At 43.6% G+C, this 22133-nt stretch overlaps 1 protein-coding gene across 1 annotated transcript in view; it reads right to left on the reverse strand.

Moving 5' to 3' along the window:
• LOC310867508 (uncharacterized protein) overlaps positions 1-22133 on the reverse strand; it is a 131103-nt gene that overhangs the window by 12025 nt on the left and 96945 nt on the right. The window contains 15 exon segments of the mRNA XM_083777622.1: positions 1858-2016; positions 7253-7452; positions 10974-11183; positions 13386-13581; positions 14482-14606; positions 14857-15063; positions 15150-15221; positions 16380-16489; positions 16863-16908; positions 17504-17629; positions 18425-18537; positions 18675-18847; positions 20184-20310; positions 20693-20801; positions 21717-21878. Coding sequence (XP_083633748.1) covers positions 1858-2016; positions 7253-7452; positions 10974-11183; positions 13386-13581; positions 14482-14606; positions 14857-15063; positions 15150-15221; positions 16380-16489; positions 16863-16908; positions 17504-17629; positions 18425-18537; positions 18675-18847; positions 20184-20310; positions 20693-20801; positions 21717-21878 — 2135 coding nt within the window.

Consider the following 22133-nt stretch of genomic DNA (forward strand, 5'->3'; position numbering starts at 1 on the left):
GTTCTACTTCTTTGTCTTTGTTTAAATAACCTGTTCAAATAGTTTAATATAAATGGTTGGCCCCTCCTACTCACCTGTTTAAATAGTTTAATATAAATGGTTGGCCCCTCCCACTCACCTGTTTAAATAGTTTAATATGAATGATTAGCCCCTCCCACTCACCTGTTTAAATAGTTTTATAATGATTGGCCCCTCCCACTCACCTGTTTAAAAGTTTTATAATGATTGGCCCCTCCCACTCACCTGTTTAAATAGTTTAATATAAATGGTTGGCCCCTCCCACTCACCTGTTTAAATAGTTTTATACAAACGATTGGCCCCTCCCACTCACCTGTTTAAATAGTCTTATACAAATGATTGGCCCCTCCCACTCACCTGTTTAAATAGTTTAACATAAATGATTAGCCCCTCCCACTCACCTGTTTAAATAGTTTTATAATGATTGGCTCCTCCCACTCACCTGTTTAAATAGTCTTATATAAATGATTGGCCCCTCCCACTCACCTGTTTAAATAGTCTTATATAAATGATTGGCCCCTCCCACTCACCTGTTTAAATAGTCTTATGTAAATGATTGGCCCCTCCCACTCACATGTTTAATTAGTCTTATGTAAATGATTGGCCCCTCCCACTCACCTGTTTAAATAGTCTTATATAAATGATTGGCCCCTCCCACTCACCTGTTTAAATAGTCTTATATAAATAATTGGCCCCTCCCACTCACCTGTTTAAATAGTTGTATATAAATGATTGGCCCCTCCCCCTCACCTGTTTAAATAGTTTTATAATGATTGGCCCCTCCCACTCACCTGTTTAAATAGTTTTATGATTGGCCCCTCCCACTCACCTGTTTAAATAGTTTTATAATGATTGGCCCCTCCCACTCACCTGTTTAAATAGTTTTATAATGATTGGCCCCTCCCACTCACCTGTTTAAATAGTTGTATATAAATAATTGGCGCCTCCCACTCACCTGTTTAAATAGTTTTATGATTGGCCCCTCCCCCTAACCTGTTTAAATAGTTTAATATAAATGATTAGCCCCTCCCACTCACCTGTTTAAATAGTTTTATAATGATTGGCCCCTCCCACTCACCTGTTTAAATAGTCTTATATAAATGATTGGCCCCTCCCAATCACCTGTTTTGTTTAAATAGTCTTATATAAATGATTAGCCCCTCCCACTCACCCGTTTAAATAGTTTTATAATGATTGGCCCCTCCCACTCACCTGTTTAAATAGTCTTATATAAATGATTGGCCCCTCCCACTCACCTGTTTAAATAGTCTTATATAAATGATTGGCCCCTCCCACTCACCTGTTTAAATAGTATTATATAAATGATTGGCCCCTCCCACTCACCTGTTTAAATAGTCTTATATAAATGATTGGCCCCTCCCCCTCACCTGTTTAAATAGTTTTATAATGATTGGCCCCTCCCACTCACCTGTTTAACTAGTTTTATAATGATTGGCCCCTCCCACTCACCTGTTTAAATAGTTTTATAATGATTGGCCCCTCCCACTCACCTGTTTAAATAGTTTTATAATGATTGGCCGCTCCCACTCACCTGTTTAAATAGTTTTATAATGATTGGCCCCTCCCACTCACCTGTTTAAATAGTTTTATAATGATTGGCCCCTCCCACCCACCTGTTTAAATAGTTTTATAATGATTGGCCCCTCCCACTCACCTGTTTAAATAGTTTTATAATGATTGGCCGCTCCCACTCACCTGTTTAAATAGTTTTATAATGATTGGCCCCTCCCACTCACCTGTTTAAATAGTTTTATAATGATTGGCCCCTCCCACCCACCTGTTTAAATAGTTTTATAATGATTGGCCCCTCCCACTCACCTGTTGCCGTGGCGCATGCTCCAGTAGATGCGGTTGGCATGGTAACCCACGGGGTAGATCGCCGATTGGCTGTGGAAGGAGGCCAGCTGCTGTGGGAGGAGCCTGCCCACCGCGCGGAACAGCAGGCTGCCCACGCGGAACGTGTGGCGCCTGTCGGACCTGTCAATCAAATCACACCATCATCAGACCTGTCAATCACATTGTTACATCATCTTTAGACCTGTCAATCACATTATTACATCTTCAGACCTGTCAATCACATTATTACATCATCAGTAGGCATGTAACGATATATCGTATATCGCAATATATCGATATTATATCCAGACGATATGTATTGATTTAATAAAAAAAAAATCAATTTTCAAAAAAATAAAAAAATAAACATTTTTTTTTTTAGGGGGGGCTAGTGTGTGATATGAAATGTCAGCTGTAATCACATTCCATCATATTCACATGGTTTTGTAGAGAAATGAGACAGTAGAGGCCTGGAGAGGGGAGCTGTATGTGTGTCTGTGACTGTGCCCAGGTGATGGTCGTTATTGATGCTCATTTATCTTTGCAATGTAGTTAAATAAAAAAAATGAAAAAAGCTTCGGGGGGGGGGGGGGGAGATAAATCATATCAATCATATAAAAAAAAGAAATGGTCATTTGTCTGGAAAATCATTGTGTTGAAAATATCGTGAAAAATTGTATCGTGAACCTCATATCGTGATACGTATCGTATCGTGAGTTGAGTGTATCGTTACATGCCTAAAACTAGACTAACACTAAGAAGCATCATCATCATCGTTATTACTACTACTAGAGTCCGGGGACCACCATTGGTCCTTGAGGGGGTTCCAGGCTTAGAGTATATATGAATAGAGACGGCACCCCGAGGCCAAATGGCCATAGTGGCCGAATTCGGTATTGCAGCGTGATAAACTCTGCAATACCAAAGCGTTTATCTTGGTATTGCAGCGTTAGAGTATATATGAATGAATGAATGAATGAGTTTATTTCGAACATTATTTGAAGTAAAATACATTAAAAAAAAACACTGAAACGAAAGAGAAAATACTCTTAACAATGTCCGAAAGGGAGTAGGGTGAAGTGTTAAACTTATTAGGCCCCTACCCCCCTGGGTTTTTTACCCTTATAACTTAATAGTATATATACATTTATAATAACCCGGTTTATCATTGCTTAAAGGAAGACATGAAAATAGAGCAAAAAAAAAAAAAAAACTCTGAAAATAATAGAAATAAAGTCAATACAACTGGTAAAACCAGTACTTTAACTAAATAAAAAATAAAATAAAATATATATATTTCCAGAGGCCCACAATGGGCTGAATTACCACAAAGGTGCTAGGACAGACAACCAGTTGTGTTGACTCAGTGCGTCAACACCGCCCCTCCTCGTCTAAATACCTCCTAAATATGATCATTTTATATGACCTCTTAAAGTGGTTAATGTTAGGGCTGAGTTGCACCTCATTACTAAGTCCGTTCCACAATTGGACTCTACAAACTGAGATGCACATACTCTTCAATTTTATTTTAACATAGTGTACTTGTAAATTATAACCCCCTCTCTGTCACTGAACATTTTTGTAGGTTACCTGGTAAAATATTTTTCCTTGCTCTAAACATAATTAGTGCAGTCTTATATTCAACAAGGTCCATTAGCTTCATGATGTGTGATTGTAAAAATAGTATATTGGTGTGGTCCAGATATCCTGCCTTGTTGACTATTCTGATTGCTTTTTTTGCAGGATGCATAGTGGTTTTAGATTACTTTTGTAGGTGTTTCCCCAAATTTCTACACAGTAATTGAGATATGGCAGGACAAGCGAGCAATATAGTAAATGTAGTGATTTATGATCCAAAATGTGTTTGGTTTTCCCTAGAACTGCAATGCTCCGTGCAAGCTTTGTTCTCACATAGTTTATATGGGGTTTCCAGCAAATCTGGTGGTTCAACAAAACACCCAGAAATGTATTTTCATATACTCTTTCAATGTTACCATTTTCTATAGACAACTGTACTTGTGTATCTATTGTACGGTTTCCGAATAACATAAGCTTGGTTTTACTCAAGTTTAGTGATAATTTATTTATATCAAACCAGTGTTTTAATTTCCTCAATTCTGCTGAGGTGACCTGCAAAAGCTGCTGCAGATTTTCCCCTGAACAGAAGGCATTTGTGTCGTCAGCAAATAAAACAAATTTCAACACTTTTGATACACTACATATATCATTGATGTATAAAATAAACAATAATGGTCCTAACACTGACCCCTGTGGGACTCCCATGGTGATTTATAGTCACCCATCTGTACAAACTGTTTCCTGTGTTGCATGTAGCTTTTCAGCCAGTTTATATGAATAGAGATGGCCACCGAGTTCTCCTTCCATCCACTTGCATTAAGTTGCTCAAAAGCGCATGAGGCGATTTCACCCCTCCTTTCCGGGTAGGAACAGAGTGCATTCTGGGATGGATTGGGCCCAAACACATGAACGCGCTGGTCCGTTGACTATCACTGTGCACGTTCACGACGGACGTACGCCCGTGCGCGTTTCGTGCACGTTCAACGGCAGCGCGTTCATGTGTTTGGGCCAAATGGCGTTGATCACGCCTCCAGGTCTTTAGTTTACTCAAGTTAGGGAATAAGACCTGGTACTTAAGACACGCAAAATACAGCCCTGAATGTGCTTGTAGGTCTGCTGGAACAACACATTTTCAGATGGGGGGGTCGGCGGCCAAATACATATATTTCTGGGGGTCCTTGACATGGAAATATTTGAGAACTACCGACATAGAAACATAGGGTTTTTCAGAAAATTGGTCATGATTTAGAAGAACATTTCTTTTTTTTTTATATATTTTTTTATCCCACAATTTTGTAACCCATTTTTCACCCCTGTGTCAATCATCTAATGTGATCCTGGGCTCTACACACCCTCCACCAACCTAGTCCCCATATATGGGGGACAAGGGGAGACCAACCTAGTCCCCATATATGGGGGGCATGGGGAGAACAACAGACTTGAACTCATGCTTCCTTCATGCCTGAGTGTCCAAGTTGCTCCTTTACACCTGACAGGGGGGAGTTTCCCTGGTTGGACGTAGCGCGTGGAAGGAACACGTTATTCCAACCAGTTCCTTTCCCCTCCATCAGGCGCCCTGGCTGGCCAGGGGGAGGCAGTATAGAGACCAGGATTACTGCATGTTTTTTGTGAGGGTACCTACCCTAGGGGACACGGGGAGAACATGTGAGGGTCAGGGCTCGACAGTGCGACTAGGTACTCGCATTTGCGACTAAAAATATCACCGTGCGACTTGTAAAATTAAATTTGTCGCACAGGTGCAACTACAGGATTTGACCATTCAATCGTGATAAAGACAAGTCTCCGTCTACAGCAAGTGCACATTCTATAGTCGCGGTTCTATACCTAAATTTATATTTCTGAACGGCGGTGTCGTTCGCCGAAAAGAGCAGAGCTACAAGCTAACAACGTGTCGAGGCTCAATGTGGTGTTTATTTTAAGATCTGTCCCCTTTGCTCCCACCGGCCCCTCCCCTCACTGTGTTGCTGCTCCACGGAGCGGAGCACCCTGTCAGTGCTTGCTGTCTGTCAGCAGCGGCAGTCAGAAAATAAGTCAGAGCGGGATAGCATTAGCATGATAGCACACAGTCAGAAGGAATTGCTTGGACCCCGACACGGTGACACGTTATTTGCAAAGTCTGTTTGTAATGCTCAAAGTTCAAACGTAACTTACTTTTAACCAAACGCGGGTGAAACAGCGTGCAGCCGTGCACGCACACACACACATGGAGTGGACGGATTGACGTTTATCAAAAACAACCCTTGCTTAGCGTTTGCTTACAAAAGCGTGTGCCCAGCATAAATGATAATGCGAATGACCGAACTGGCTGGATTACCGTATTACTATCAGTCAGTCAGTCAAAGCCAAGGAGAATGTTACAATACTAATTCACCATCGAGCAGCCTCTGCACTGTCTGAATGTCACACTAACATGATAGAAAACAGAAGGATAAAAACGGATAGCCTGTCTATCCATCCATGAGCAACATATTATCTATCTAGCTCTGGTCCATAGCTCTAATGTGTTGCACGTATTAGAGGTATGGAACAGAGCTACTATCAATCTATCTACAAAGTATTGGCATAAAACAAATTGATTATATAGATTATATGAAAACAAACATGACAATGATATCATGATGAATATCACTATTTTGTGATAATTGCTGAATAGATAGTGATATAATATTTTGACATATTATTTTCCACCCCTACCTCATATCACATTAAAGAAAAATCACACCCATGTTATGTGAGGGGCGCTCTTGTCATCATACATCATCAGATATCATCTCATACTGGCCTATCAGAATGCCTGTTGCCTGTGATTGGTTAGCTGATTTGCTCGTTTACATATGACATACATTTTCCCTTCAATGTCAATGGCGTTTAATTTATGTCATATTTAGCAGAATTTTGACGTAATTTCTCTGTTGATTGTCAATGGCTCATTTTGAGATGTGTGGGGACAAAGGCTGTATATAGGAGGGGCTAGCGCCCCTTAAAAATACATCATTTTTCATCGTGCTCCTAAAATAATTTGTGTGCTACTAGATTTTTCAACTTAGGGGCACACGTGCTACTTGGAAAAATGCTAAGCGTCGAGCCCTGGTGAGGGTACCTACCCTAGGGGACACAGGGAGAACATGTGAGGGTACCTACCCTAGGGGACACGGGGAGAACATGTGAGGGTACCTACCCTAGGGGACACGGGGAGAACATGTGAGGGTACCTACCCTAGGGGACACGGGGAGAACATGTGAGGGTACCTACCCTATAGGGGACATGGGGAAAACATGTGAGGGTACCTACCCTAGGGGACACAGGGAGAACATGTGAGGGTACCTACCCTAGGGGACACGGGGAGAACATGTGAGGGTACCTACCCTAGGGGACACAGGGAGAACATGTGAGGGTACCTACCCTAGGGGACACGGGGAGAACATGCAAACTCCACAGAGAAAGGCCCTTTCGTGGCCTTTCTGTGTGGAGTTTGCATGTTCTCCCTTTAACCCATTCTGAACGGGAACCCATTTTGGTATTAGCATCATGCCGTGCTTTAGCTATTGAAAAATAGCAGATCTACAAGCTCATAACGCGCCACGAGCGCGCTAGTGGCGCGCTACGAGCTTGTAGGTCTGCTATATTTGAAAACTCGAAGAACGACTGTGACATTTTTTAGAATCTGATCTCAGGTCAGAATGGGTTCATCAGACCAGTGTGTCCCCAGTGGAAACCTCGTATGAATCTGATCTCAGGTCAGAATGGGTCTAACGACACGGATCCGTCCAGGACTGACCGTTGGACGACGGCGGCGATCTGGCGCGCCTCGTCTCGCTGCACGAAGACCCGGCGCAGCACGCTGAAGCTACGCAGCTCGGCGTCGTAGGGGTCAGAGGTCACGGAGGGGGGAGGGGCGGCGGTGGCGCCCGGCGGAGAGCACGGGGAGGAGGGGCCAGACGTCCTGGGCTTGTGGAGGTGGCACAGCATGGTCTTATCCTGAAATATATAGTAAATATATATATTACAGCATGGTCTTATTCTGAAATATATAGTAAATATATATATATTACAGCATGGTCTTATCCTGAAATATATAGTAATATATTATAGCATGGTCTTATCCTGAAATATATAGTAAATATATATTACAGCATGGTCTTATCCTGAAATATATAGTAAATATATATTACAGCATGGTCTTATCCTGAAATATAATAAATATATATTATAGCATGGTCTTATCCTGAAATATAATAAATACATATTACAGCATGGTCTTATCCTGCAATATAGTAAATATATATTAAAGCATGGTCTTATCCTGAAATATATAGTAAATATATATTATAGCATGGTCTTATCTTGAAATATATAGTAAATATATATTACAGCATGGTCTTATCCTGAAATATATAGTAAATATATATATTATAGCATGGTCTTATCCTGAAATATATAGTAAATATATATATTACAGCATGGTCTTATCCTGAAATATAATAAATATATATTACAGCATGGTCTTATCCTGAAATACATAGTAAATATATATTACAGCATGGTCTTATCCTGAAATATATAGTAAATATATATTACAGCATGGTCTTATCCTGAAATATATAGTAAATATATATTATAGCATGGTCTTATCCTGAAATATATAGTAAATATATATTACAGCATGGTCTTATCCTGAAATATATAGTAAATATATATTACATCATGGTCTTATCCTGAAATATATAGTAAATATATATATTATAGCATGGTCTTATCCTGAAATATAATAAATATATATTACAGCATGGTCTTATCCTGAAATATAGTAAATATATATTAAAGCATGGTCTTATCCTGAAATATATAGTAAATGTATATTATAGCATGGTCTTATCTTGAAATATATAGTAAATATATATTATAGCATGGTCTTATCCTGAAATATAATAAATATATATTACAGCATGGTAAATATATAGTAAATATATATTACATCATGGTCTTATCCTGAAATATATAGTAAATATATATATTATAGCATGGTCTTATCCTGAAATATATAGTAAATATATATTATAGCATGGTCTTATCCTGAAATATATAGTAAATATATATTATAGCATGGTCTTATCCTGAAATATAATAAATATATATTATAGCATGGTCTTATCCTGAAATATAATAAATATATATTATAACATGGTCTTATCCTGAAATAAATATACATATGTTTTATAACATGGTCTTATCCTGAAATATAATACATATGATGTATTATAACATGGTCTTATCTTATTCTGAAATAAATCAACATATTCCAAATTAATAAAATGTTTTAATAAAAGGGGACACAGCATGGTCTTATATAAGTATAAAAATATAAAATAATAGAATAAACAAAATGTATTTGTCATTAGTGAGAAGACATGTAGGTCATGTAGTTATTTATTTATATGCCACTTCAGTATGAAGTGTTTTCTTGGTGATTATTCACCGATCAATAGACTTCTCAATTAATCAAATAAACGATCTAATTCACCTGGCCACAATCTGTTCATTTAACCCATTCTGGGCGGGAACCCATATTTGGGTTCTGTACAGTATGCACAGTATTAAAAAATGTAAACATTTTGATTCTGCTATATAAATATCTGAAGTTTTTCAGAAACCTTAGGTTAGGATTTAGAGGCGTTTTTAGAATCGGCCTCAGGCCTAAATGGGTTAATTCACCCAGCCACTGTCACGATCTGTTCAGTGCATAAACTTATTTTGTTAAGGTGATAATCTCCAGGGCCGTGAACCGGAAGTTCTCGGGCTGGGGCCCATGACCCACCTCATACCAACAACTCATTTTGCTAGTCTAAAGCAAAATGAAAATGAGTGTAAATGCAACCTTGACCTCAACGCCCTCCGGCCCCTTTTCCACAGGTTGGTTCCCAATGGGAACCGGTTCAGTTCTTTTCCACCGGTTGGTTCCCAATGGGAACCGGTTCAGTTCTTTTCCACCGGTTGGTTCCCAATGGGAACCGGTTCAGTTCTTTTCCACCGGTTGGTTCCCAGCGGGAACCGGTTCAGTTATTTTCCACCGGTTGGTTCCCAATGGGAACCGGTTCAGTTCATTTCCACCGGTTGGTTCCCAATGGGAACCGGTTCAGTTCTTTTCCACCGGTTGGTTTCCACTTGGAACCGGTTCAGTTCTTTTCCACCGGTTGGTTCCCAGTGGGAACCGGTTCAGTTATTTTCCACCGGTTGGTTCCCAATGGGAACCGGTTCAGTTCTTTTCCACCGGTTGGTTCCCAGTGGGAACCGGTTCAGTTCTTTTCCACCGGTTGGTTCCCAGTGGGAACCGGTTCAGTTCTTTTCCACCGGTTGGTTCCCAGTGGGAACCGGTTCAGTTCTTTTCCAACGGTTGGTTCCCAGTGGGAACCGGTTCAGTTCTTTTTGGTTGTTAGTCCATGAGTCAGAGCTCTAACATTGGAACGTTAATAATTATTAATTGAGTGCAGCAAAACCATACCTATATTAGAGTATCACCATGAAATTCCCCAGTTGAGTACTTACACGAAGACAATGATTTATTGTATTACAAATTTAACATTTTTAAAAATGCAAATGAGGCATTATGTAGGAAAATGTGCAAAAATAATCGAAACTCATATGAAAAAGCTACTACTGTGGAATGGTTATGTATTCGGACACTGATGAAGGCTGGATAGCCGAAACGTTTGTCCTGATTTGTTCAAATATGAAATAAACTATTTGAACTGCAGTCTTGTGTGTGTGCGACCCACTACCTTTATTTTGATATGTTTTGAACGGGTAGCGCCACCTACAGTCAGAGCTCGGTGGTCATATGAAGAGTAATTAGGTGTTGGTGCTCACCTTAAAGAACATGCAGCGTGCCTCCAGGTGAAGTGGTAGGTACTCACCTTAACACATTTTGTACGTAGGACAGACCTGTATGTCTTAAGGATCCGAACCAAGATGCACAAAGAACGTGTGAGGACGTCCTAGCGCCTCCTCAATGATACGGGGCGAGATAAGAATATTCAGAATTTTTTTTTTTTTTTTTGGACCGTTCACGTTTCGGCTAACAGTATGCCGTATGCTACGCTCTAGGCAATTATTAGCTTGCCGTTGACTTACATGTTAGCGCGGCGGAAAGAATGACTCGTATCTCCTAATCCAGGGTGCTCTCCGTGGTGATGAATGGATCGATATGCTGCCGCTTCATTTCTGCTCCTCATCCGTCTCTCTCCCGCAAAATATGAACGCTTTTTGGATCATATATCGTATAAATTAAAATGATCGCAATGTAAGGTCAACTTTGTAAAGTCAACTTTTTTAGGAAATTGTTTCCGGTTCATGGCTTTCAGAGTAAAAGCGATCAGACAACTCCAGCACCCCAGAGCTCCTATTTTGAAGCACTCCCGGGTTAAAGAAGATGCAGCGTGCCAGGTGTAGTGGTAGGTGTTGGTACTCACCTTGCAGGTGAAGTGGTAGGTGTTGGTGCTCACCTTAAAGAACGTGCAGCGTGCCTCCAGGGCGCAGGTGAAGTGGTAGGTGTTGGTGCATCGCAGCCTCTGACAGCCGCTGGTGGCGCCCGTCCTCTGACACTGGACGCAGCGGACGGCCAGGCCGCGCCTCAGCGCCAGCTCCACGTTGATCAGCGCCCCCGCCTGGGTCTCGTACACCTCGCTCGACCACAGGGCGCAGTTCAGGTGAACCTGCAGAGAGAGAGAGAGAGGGAGAGAGAGAGAGAGAGAGAGAGAGAGAGAGAGAGAGAGAGAGAGAGAGAGAGAGAGAGAGAGAGAGAGAGAGGAGAGAGAGAGAGAGAGAGAGTGAGAGAGAGAGAGAGAGAGAGAGAGAGAGAGAGAGAGAGAGAGAGAGAGAGAGAGAGAGAGAGAGGAGAGAGAGAGAGAGAGAGAGCGAGCGAGAGAGAGAGCGAGAGAGAGAGAGAGAGAGAGCGAGAGCGAGAGAGAGAGCGAGAGCGAGAGCGAGAGCGAGAGCGAGAGAGAGAGAGAGATGGACAGGTGAGTTACTAGCAGTGTTGGGGAAGTTACTTTTAAAAAGTAAGGAATTATAGTTATCGTTACTTATCTAAAAAGTAATTTGTTACTTTACTTTACATTAAATTATGAAAGTAACTACTTTACTTTAAATAATAATAATATAAAAAACAATTTAAAAGAAGGTTTTTTGTTCTGTCGCATACTAAGAGAAAAGACAACTCCCTCCTAACATTATGAAATGTAGTGGAACAATAAAACATGTTCAGGAATTTTGACAGGCATCTTTATAGGGATATTCTATTTCAACAAACGTGCTTTTATCATGTTAGGGTGTATCAAGCCATGTGGCCTCAGAGGCTAGTATGACTGCACACACAAAACTGTCAACACAGAGAGCGCTCTCTCTCTCTCTCTGAACTGCAGGCAGCAGCAGCACAGCCTGTATGATAGACTCACGGAGCAGCGAGACTTTTCACTGATCACATAAGTTGACATAACGCCATAACGCGGGTAACGCTCGCACAATAACTATAAGGCCGTTATGGAATGGGAAATGTAAAGCGTTAGGTTACAAGTTACTGCAAATAGTAGTTACGTTATGTAACGTAAAGCGATGTAAGGGCGTTAGTCACAACATTGGTTACTAGGCATAATTATTAAAGTCATCAGAGCTGAAATCCAACAGAAAGGAACATGTTTCAACAAGAAGGTCCAGACATGCCTGTCCTTTAGGTATATATAGTGGATTTAGTTATGGGAGCCACAGACTCACCCATAGGTCCAGGTTTTGTGACTCACCCATAGGTCCAGGTTTTGTGACTCACCCATAGGTCCAGGTTTTGTGACTCACCCATAGGTCCAGGTTTTGTGACTCACCCATAGGTCCATGTCTTGGGACTCACCCATAGGTCCAGGTCTTGTGACTCACCCATAGGTCCAGGTCTTGTGACTCACCCATAGGTCCAGGTTTTGTGACTCACCCATAGGTCCAGGTCCAGGTTTTGTGACTCACCCAAAGTCCAGGTCCAGGTTTTGTGACTCACCCATAGGTCCAGGTCTTGTGACTCACCCATAGGTCAAGGTTTTGTGACTCACCCATAGGTCCAGGTTTTGTGACTCACCCATAGGTCCAGGTCCAGGTTTTGTGACTCACCCAAAGTCCAGGTCCAGGTTTTGTGACTCACCCATAGGTCCAGGTCTTGTGACTCACCCATAGGTCAAGGTTTTGTGACTCACCCATAGGTCCAGGTTTTGTGACACACCCATAGGTCCAGGTTTTGTGACTCACCCATAGGTCCAGGTCTTGTGACTCACCCATAGGTCCAGGTCTTGTGACTCACCCATAGGTCCAGGTCTTGTGACTCACCCATAGGTCCAGGTTTTGTGACTCACCCATAGGTCCAGGTCTTGTGACTCACCCATAGGTCCAGGTTTTGTGACTCACCCATAGCCTGGTTAATAAACCAGACTAATATCGCACGGACCGCGGGATATTAGTCTGTGGAGGCTCAGCTTGGATTTCTTTTCCAGGGGAGCGGGTTGAAACATTTTCTCTTTGACGCAATTGGTCAGAGCTACTGTCAGTCAAAGGTCTCAAGCATTGAAAGTCACTGTACCAAAGCCCGCCCATATTGCATACCGTGTCGCGATTGGCCGCCCCATTTCTCTGGTGTAGGAAATGGGCGTACAATTGAGCCTCTCCAGACCGTAATCCGCCGGCAGGCAATTTATTTTTGCCAACGGCTGATTCGGTCTGGTTTATTAACCAGGCTAACTCACCCATAGGTCCAGGTTTTGTGACTCACCCATAGGTCCAGGTTTTGTGACTCACCCATAGGGTCCAGGTCTTGTGACTCACCCATAGATCCAGATCCAGGTTTTGTGACTCACCCATAGGGTCCAGGTTTTGTGACTCACCCATAGGTCCAGATCCAGGTTGAGCAGCCGGGCCGGTCCGTCCGTCTGTCCGTCCCCCTGCTGGTGACAGAAGCAGCATCGCCGCTGGTCTCTAGGCAACGGCTCCGGTCGTAGACACGCCCCCAACTTCCTGAGCAACGAGTCTATTTCCTCGTCCGTCGGCATGGAGACGGCCTCGTTCACCACGCTATGGCCCCTGGGTAACGGGGAGAAGAAGCACAGTGAGCTAACAGGCTAACAGGCTAACACCAGGGCAAAACCTGGGCAGGGTGATGCTAACATGCTAACCTGGTCAGGGTGATGCTATCAGGGTGATGCTAGCATGCTAACCTGTGCAGGGTGATGCTAACATGCTAACCTGGGCAGGGTGATGCTAACATGCTAACCTGGGCAGGGTGATGCTAACAGGGTGATGCTAACATGCTAACCTGGGCAGGGTGATGCTAACAGGGTGACGCTAACATGCTAACCTGGGCAGGGTGATGCTAACATGCTAACCTGGGCAGGGTGATGCTACCAGGGTGATGCTAACCTGGGCAGGGTGATGCTAACAGGGTGATGCTAACATGCTAACCTGGGCAGGGTGATGCTAACAGGGTGATGCTAACCTGTGCAGGGTGATTCTAACAGGGTGATGCTAACATGCTAACCTGGGCAGGGTGATGCTAACAGGGTGATGCTAACCTGGGCAGGGTGATGCTAACAGGGTGATACTAACAGGGTGATGCTAACCTGGGCAGGGTGATGCTAACAGGGTGATGCTAACATGCTAACCTGTGCAGGGTGATGCTAACTGGGTGATTATAACATGCTAACCTGTGCAGGGTGATGCTAACATGCTAACCTGTGCAGGGTGATGCTAACAGGGTGATTATAACATGCTAACCTGTGCAGGGTGATGCTAACATGCTAACCTGTGCAGGGTGATGCTAACATGCTAACCTGTGCAGGGTGATGCTGAAAGGGGGATTCTAACATGCTAACCTGTGCAGGGTGATGCTAACATGCTAACCTGTGCAGGTTGATGCCAACAGGGTGATTCTAACATGCTAACCTGTGCAGGGTGATGCTAACAGGGTGATGCTAACATGCTAACCTGTGCAGGGTGATGCTAATATTCCAGCGGCGCCAACGAGAGCACTTCATCCTCTTCCCGTGGCGTGATGATAACTCCTCCCCTCCGGGCACCGTGCGTGGGCGGGGCTTCAACTTCACTGTCACCTGTCAATCAATGAATAGACCAATACATCTCTCCGTTTTAAGGCAGTGTGAGTGACATAGTTTGGACATTTTATGTCAGTGGACCCCAGAATTATCTGTATTTGGCCGCCGACCCCCATCTGGAAATATGTAGTTCCAGGGAGCCCCCCCCCTGGTAGATCTGCTATTTTTCAATAGCTAAAGCATAGCATAATGCTAGAAGCACCAAAAGGGGTTTCCCGCGTTAAGAAGAGAGACTGGGTCTGCCCACCTTGAGGTCGGCCTTGGCGGTGGTTTCCACGGCGAGGGCAGAGGCGGGGGGGAAGGAGGGCGGGGTCGAGGGGGTGGGGTTTGGCGAGGAGGAGGCGGGGTTAGGAGAGGAGGCGAGGAGGTTAGGAGAGGAGACGGGCAGGGTGTGGACGGTGATGGACGAGACGTTGTTCATGTACTGGTGACCTGCGACCTCCGACTTCTGACCCTGTGCACACACACACACGTTTAATAAAACGTCTACAAAACAGGCATATAAGTGTGTGTGTGCGCGCCTGTGTGTGTGTGTGTTACCTTGTCATCCGCTTCGGTCTGCAGACCAGATGAGTAGAGCACAGAGCAGTTCGAACTACAGAATGTCAGACCCTACGCACACACACGCGCGCATGCGCGCGCGCACACACACACACACACACACACACACACACACACACACACTTTACAATTTAGGCATTTATCAGACGCTCTTAATCCAGAGCGACTTACATTAAGCAAGAACAAAAGCATGGGAATACATCACATGAAAGCATTTATCATGAAACATGCGTAAGCTAAGAAAGTAACAGTGGAATATCTATATAATGAAACTATACATATATACTACTATGCTATACATATGTACTATGGCGTGCTATGACTATATACAATGCAATTATAGTGCTGTCTACATAACATGCTATAAGTCTGTATCAAATACTATCTAAGTCTACAGAAATGCTATCTAAGGGGGTGGGGTAAGTGCTACGGGCCATGATGGAGTCTGAAAAGGTGGGTTTTCAGACTACGGCGGAAGATTGGGAGTGATGCTGCAGTTCTGACTGCAATGGGAAGTGCATTTCACAGTTTTGGAGCCAGAAGGGAGAAGAGTTTGGGACGTGTGGAGCGTTGTCCCGGCGTTTTTAGTGAGGGTACTTCCAGCTTCCCTGCGTTGGCTGATCTGAGTGCGCGGGAGGGTTTGTAGGGTTCAATCATACTTGCAAGATATGGGGGAGCCATACCTTTGGTTGCTTTGAATGCCAGCATCAGAGTTTTATATTCTGTGCGGGCAGCGACCGGGAGCCAGTGGAGGGAGCGGAGCAGGGGGGAGACATGTGAGAATTTTGGCTGGTTGAAGACCAAGCGAGCTGCGGCATTTTGGATCAGCTGGAGAGGCTTAAGTGCGCATGCTGGTAGGCCAGTAAGGAGGGAGTTACAATAGTCGAGTTTTGACAAGACTGTTGTCTGGATTAGGAGCTGGGCTGATTCCTGGGTGAGGAACGGTCTAATTCGTCGTATGTTATAGAGTGTGAACCTACAGGATCGAGTGACAGCTGTGATGTGAGTTTTGAACGAGAGCCGACTGTCCAGGACACACACACACCCACACACACACACACCCACACACACACACTGCATTCTTTTTATTCTTACATATCGACAGACAGAGTTTTGCCAATTCAACACACATAATCCACCAGATACATAAGTGTGTGTGTGTGTGTCTGTGCGTGCGTGTGTATGTGTGTGTGCATGCGTAGTGCATACCTGTTTGCTGACATTGACTGCATTTCCCAGCATTCCCTTGCAGTGGACACAGCACTGAGTCCTGGGAGCTGGAGCCGAGACGCCATGTTTGTTGTAGTCCATTCTCCCACCTGGAGAGCAGACCCGGACTACACATTGACACTGTGGCCTCATTCATCAATTAAACATCTTAAATTAATGTATCAATGCTACATAGAAACATCTTGAATGAATGTATCAATGCTACATATAAACATATCAAATTAATGTATCAATGCTACATAGAAACATCTTAAATTAATTAGTGGAACATCGTTGTCAAATAGTACATGAATGACACCAATCACATTGTCATGAATGATATTATACATTTTGCATATTAATTTAACCCATTACTGAGCAGAGCGCGCTACCGCTGTCCCCCTGGTAGGGGGCACTGTGACACCACGTTAATGAGAGACAGCCTGACAGACAGACAGACATACAGACAGACAGACAGCTTACTGGTGGGGGGTGCAGGAGGTCTGGTCTGTCTGCTGGACTCCATGCTCTGAAATATAGTCATGATGTTTATCAATCAATCAATCAATACATAAATTCATACTTTACATGCTTAGCGGAGTTGCTCATATTATAGTACTATGTGTATACCAGTACTTTATTAAGTAGGACTGGTATTACTGTTACCTGTGCAGGTGTAGTACTGGGATTAATTAATTAGTGTGACCTGTACAGGTGTGACAGGTATTAATTAATCAGTGTGACCTGTACAGGTGTGACAGGTATTCATTAATCAGTGTTACCTATACAGGTGTGACAGGTATTCATTAATCAGTGTTACCTGTGCAGGTGTGACAGGTATTCATTAATCAGTGTTACCTGTGCAGGTGTGACAGGTATTACTTAATCAGTGTTACCTGTGCAGGTGTGACAGGTATTAGTTAATCAGTGTTACCTGTGCAGGTGTGACAGGTATTAGTTAATCAGTGTGACCTGTACAGGTGTGACAGGTGTTAGTTAATCAGTGTTACCTGTACAGGTGTGACAGGTATTAATTAATCAGTGTTACCTGTACAGGTGTGACAGGTATTAATTAATCAGTGTGACCTGTACAGGTGTGACAGGTGTTCGTTAATCAGTGTTACCTGTGCAGGTGTGACAGGTATCCTCACAGCAGCCAATAGGTCCAGGTTGCTGGTGGTCACATGGTACGGCGGGGGAACGGGAACGGCCAGCAACCGTGACAACGCCGTCAACACCGCCGGAATGTTCTGTCGACAGCACGTGATCCACGACAACACGTTAACAACACGCTAACAACATGCTAACAACACGTCAACACGTTAACCAGGGCTGCCAAGTCTCACCCTTTGAGCGTGACAGTCACGCAATTTAACCCTTTGCCACGCACCACGCCACACATGCCATTTCACACGCATTATTTTCCATTTTCACTACATTATAAATAACAATTTTCTCCGCGGCTCCGCGTGCTCACAAACGGCAAAACAGCCGATCTGCATGAGATGGTGCAGCGCTGTTATATGCAGTAGGAGGGTGACAATGAGTGGACCACCAAATCGTCAGCAGGGTCCCTGACTGTGACGCATGGAAATGAGCCATGCAGAGTTTTAACATCGCTTCGACATATTTTTCATGGAAGACAATACAGCCCCCACAAGTTACAACAAACGAGTAAGTGACTATATCTCTCTTCTATACTGTAACACTGGTGTGGCGTCCCTTGCGTGATATGAGGAACGGTGCCAGTAGCCCATGCACATTATAGGAACAAAGTCAAAGTGTGTGTGTGTGTGTGTGTGTTTGTGTGTGTGTGTGTGTTTGTGTGTGTGTGTGTGTGTGTGTGTGAAGTGAAGTGAAGTGAAGGGGCCGCATCGCGACTTGTTTCTGTTCAGAGAGAGAGAGAGAGCCCACAGATGTGTGGGCATGGGGAAATCATGGAATGGTTTGAACTAAGCAAATTTAAAAATAAGGCATTTTCCCACATTCTAGTTTACTGACTTTTTATTTCACAACATATTACCCATTACCATGACAACACGTACCTGAGCAGCTATGGGGTTAAGAGTGATCGCTATGGAAACCAGCCCGGCGTTGGAGCAGGAGGGCCGTCCCAGATGATTAGGCTCCGCCTTTATCTCCTGTTTCACAGCAGAGGCTGAACGCACGCACGCACACACACACACACACACACACACACACACACACACTGTCATTGTTTTATTTCTATTCGTACAGATCAAAATAGTAGACAGTCAGAAAGTCACTGTTTCGGGGTGAACAAAGTCTGCTGACCTTTGCCCCTGGCGCACGGCATTATGGGTATTGTAGGCGAGGGGCAGGGGGAGGGGGGCCGGTGTTTGAGGTGGGCGTTGAACAGGTCAGGATATCGACTGATCTCCAAGTCCTCCTCGCTCTCCGGAGACGACGACCGCACGAAGCTGTCGGGACTGTCCCGGTCGCTGTCTCTGTGGAGCGCACGCACACACACACACGCACAGACACACGCACGGACACACACATGCACACGCACGCATGTACGGACACACACACATATGCACACAGAGACCAAGGTAACTTTTATTAGGGTAAAGGTCAAAAGTCATAGGTAAACACTTTTTCAAAATTGCACAGAGTCCAGACATTTTTAATTTGTGTGAATTTCAGCCTCTGTGGGGGGTATTTATATGCAAATATCATGACCAATGTCATTGAAATGGCATTGCAATGAACATCACTGATGACGTTTAGGTGAAAAAAGAACAGAAAATAATAATAATTTAGTAATTAAATAAAATAAAATTGTTGCTATAAAGCAACGCTGGGTCTTAGAGGGTAAAAGGACAACTTTCGTTTTCTTCAACTACGGTTCATGTTTTAGGTTTTATTTTATTTTAGTTTTCGCTGCTTTCCTTCGTTTTAGGGATTTTAGCAGTTTTTCACAGGGGGGGGGGGGGGGGGGGGGGCGGGGAGCATGGGGCTAAATATGTAAAATAAAAATTACAGCATTTGATAGCGATTTATTTTTGTATTATTTATAGGGCCGGGACTAATTGCGATTCATTTAGATTAATTAACTACAGAAAAATTAATCGCGATTAACTACAGATAAATTAATCGCACCTTTTTTTTTCACCGCGGAACGTTTCTCACTGGGCGCTTTTCTATAGTACTGAAAACTGGAAATGTGTTGCCTAGAACTGGAGGTCTGACAAAAAACAGTAACAATATGAAGTAAGTACAGCTTTGTGATGTCACTGAGATGTACTTGTTACTGTTACTAAAAAAAATTCAGACCTCCAGTTCTAGGCAACACAGAATGGGGTGACTTTTTATTATTATTTCCACAACAGGTATATTAATGACAGTAAAATGTTGAAAATGAGTGGTATCCTGTAGTCACTATTCATTGATTCACTAGGATACCAAAAAACATTAAAAAAAAAAGGTTTCTCGCTGTTCTCGGGTTGAATATTGATATGCGATTAAAATGCGATTAATCTAGATTAATTAATCGCAAAGCCTCTGATTAATTAGATTAATTTTTTTAATCGAGTCCCAGCTCTAATTATTTACTATAGTCCTACTAGACCTACTAGAAATTACATCTGGCCACAAAAAGATCACGGGATCTACTGAATGTGTCAAACTATAATTGAGCCTATGGCACACAGTGTGGCTTCCCCCCCGGTTAGGCTACCTTCACATTCAGTAGATCCTGTGATCTTTTACGCACACACACACACACACACACGCACACGCACACACACACACAGTAATAACAATGTAGACAGGAAGTGTAACCTGATCTCTTCCTGGTTGTTGTGGGGAGGGGTCGGCAGGGAGGCGGGGACATCTACTGTCCTGGAGGCGTGGCTTAGAGACATAAGCTCCTCCCCTTTCTGTTTCAACCCAGCGACACGTTTCACTGCTGGACGAAAGAAAAAAAACAAATCACACTGGCGTGAAGCGAGGGGCGCCCACCGTATTTATATCGGCTTCGTCACGTCGTCATTTTGGGGTCTTTCAAAATAAAAGTCCCCACTTCATCGGAGGCAGTGAGGGACATGCAGACTGAATCCATGTTGGCAGTGAGTTCAAAGTCCATAGACTAGCCCGCCATATGACGTAATCTTCAAAAGCCATGCATTGGAGGAAAGACTAATTACCAAAAGTAATTATAAATTAGCAGTAGCATGTATAGTGTTAACATTAGTGGTATGGTCTTGTCTGCTTGTTTAAATGTAGCTGGTTAGCATTAGCATCTTACCTGCAATTTCAAATCAATGCAGTTGTTAGCATTAGCATCTTACCTGCTAGCTCGTCAGTGGTAGCGAAGCCGTTGCTGATCTTCTGCCTGGCGACAGGAGGGGGTGTGGGTGGCAGGGAGGCTGGGGGGGTGGGGGGGTTACTGAGGTTGTTCTGCTGGGGAAAAAAAACATTCATTAATGTTGGAAAGGAAAGGTACTATGTTTACCCAGGATAACTGGACTAAGGAAAGGAAATGTACTATGTTTACCCAGGGTAACTGGACTAAGGAAAGGTACTATGTTTACCCAGGGTAACTGGACTAAGGAAAGGAACTATGTTTACCCAGGGTAACTGGACTAAGGAAAGGAAAGGTACTACGTTTACCCAGGGTAACTGGACTAAGGAAAGGAAAGGTACTATGTTTACCCAGGATAACTGGACTAAGGAAAGGAAAGGTACCATGTTTACACAGGGTAAATGGACTAAGGAAAGGTACTATGTTTACCCAGGGTAACTGGACTAAGGAAAGGTACTATGTTTACCCAGGGTAACTGGACTAAGGTAAGGAAAGGGACTATGTTTACCCAGGATAACTGGACTAAGGACAGGAAAGGTACTATGTTTACCCAGGGTAACTGGACTAAGGAAAGGAAAGGTACTATGTTTACCCAGGGTAACTGGACTAAGGAAAGGAAAGGTACTATGTTTACCCAGGGTAACTGGACTAAGGAAAGGAAAGGTACTATGTTTACCCAGGGTAACTGGACTAAGCTCAATAACTTGTTTACAGCCAGGCCCTGCTCATAGAACAGTTCATGGTAAGGGGTTCAATGCCTTGCTCAAGGGCACTTCAGCGATGGTAATTTTAACGTGCCGGTCCGGGGATACGAACTAGCAACCTTCCGATATCAAGACCGCTCCACAAACCGTTCGGCCACCGCTAAAAAGGTTGAGTACCTTATATATGAGCGTAGAGTAGTAATAGTAATAAGTACCTTATATATCAGAGTAGAGTAGTAATAAGTAATAAGTAATAGGTACCTTATATATGAGCGTAGAGTAGTAATAGTAATAAGTAATAAGTACCTTATATATCAGAGTAGAGTAGTAATCCGTCACTCCCTCCAAACAGGCATTACCAAACGATCCGCTCAGCCTGTTGTCTCGATCTCCAGACGACCCGTAGGGAGAGAAGACAGACAGGTCTAACCCCATCACTGGCTCCATCAGGGGGAGGTGAGACAGGTGCTGCAGACAGACAGACAGACAGACAGAGAGAGAGAGAGACAGGCTCCATCAGGGGGAGGTGAGACAGGTGCTGCAGACAGACAGGCAAAGAGAGAGAGACAGGCTCCATCAGAGGGAGGTGAGACAGCTGCTGCAGACAGACAGACAGGCAGAGAGAGAGAGAGAGAGAGGCTCCATCAGAGGGAGGAGAGACAGCTACTTTAGAGAGAAAGAGAGACCCACAGTTTTAGAGAAAAGTCTGGGATGTGTGGATCG

The sequence above is a fragment of the Protomyctophum parallelum genome (genome assembly GCF_964188405.1).
Source record: "Protomyctophum parallelum genome assembly, chromosome: 12".
NCBI lineage: Eukaryota > Metazoa > Chordata > Actinopteri > Myctophiformes > Myctophidae > Protomyctophum > Protomyctophum parallelum.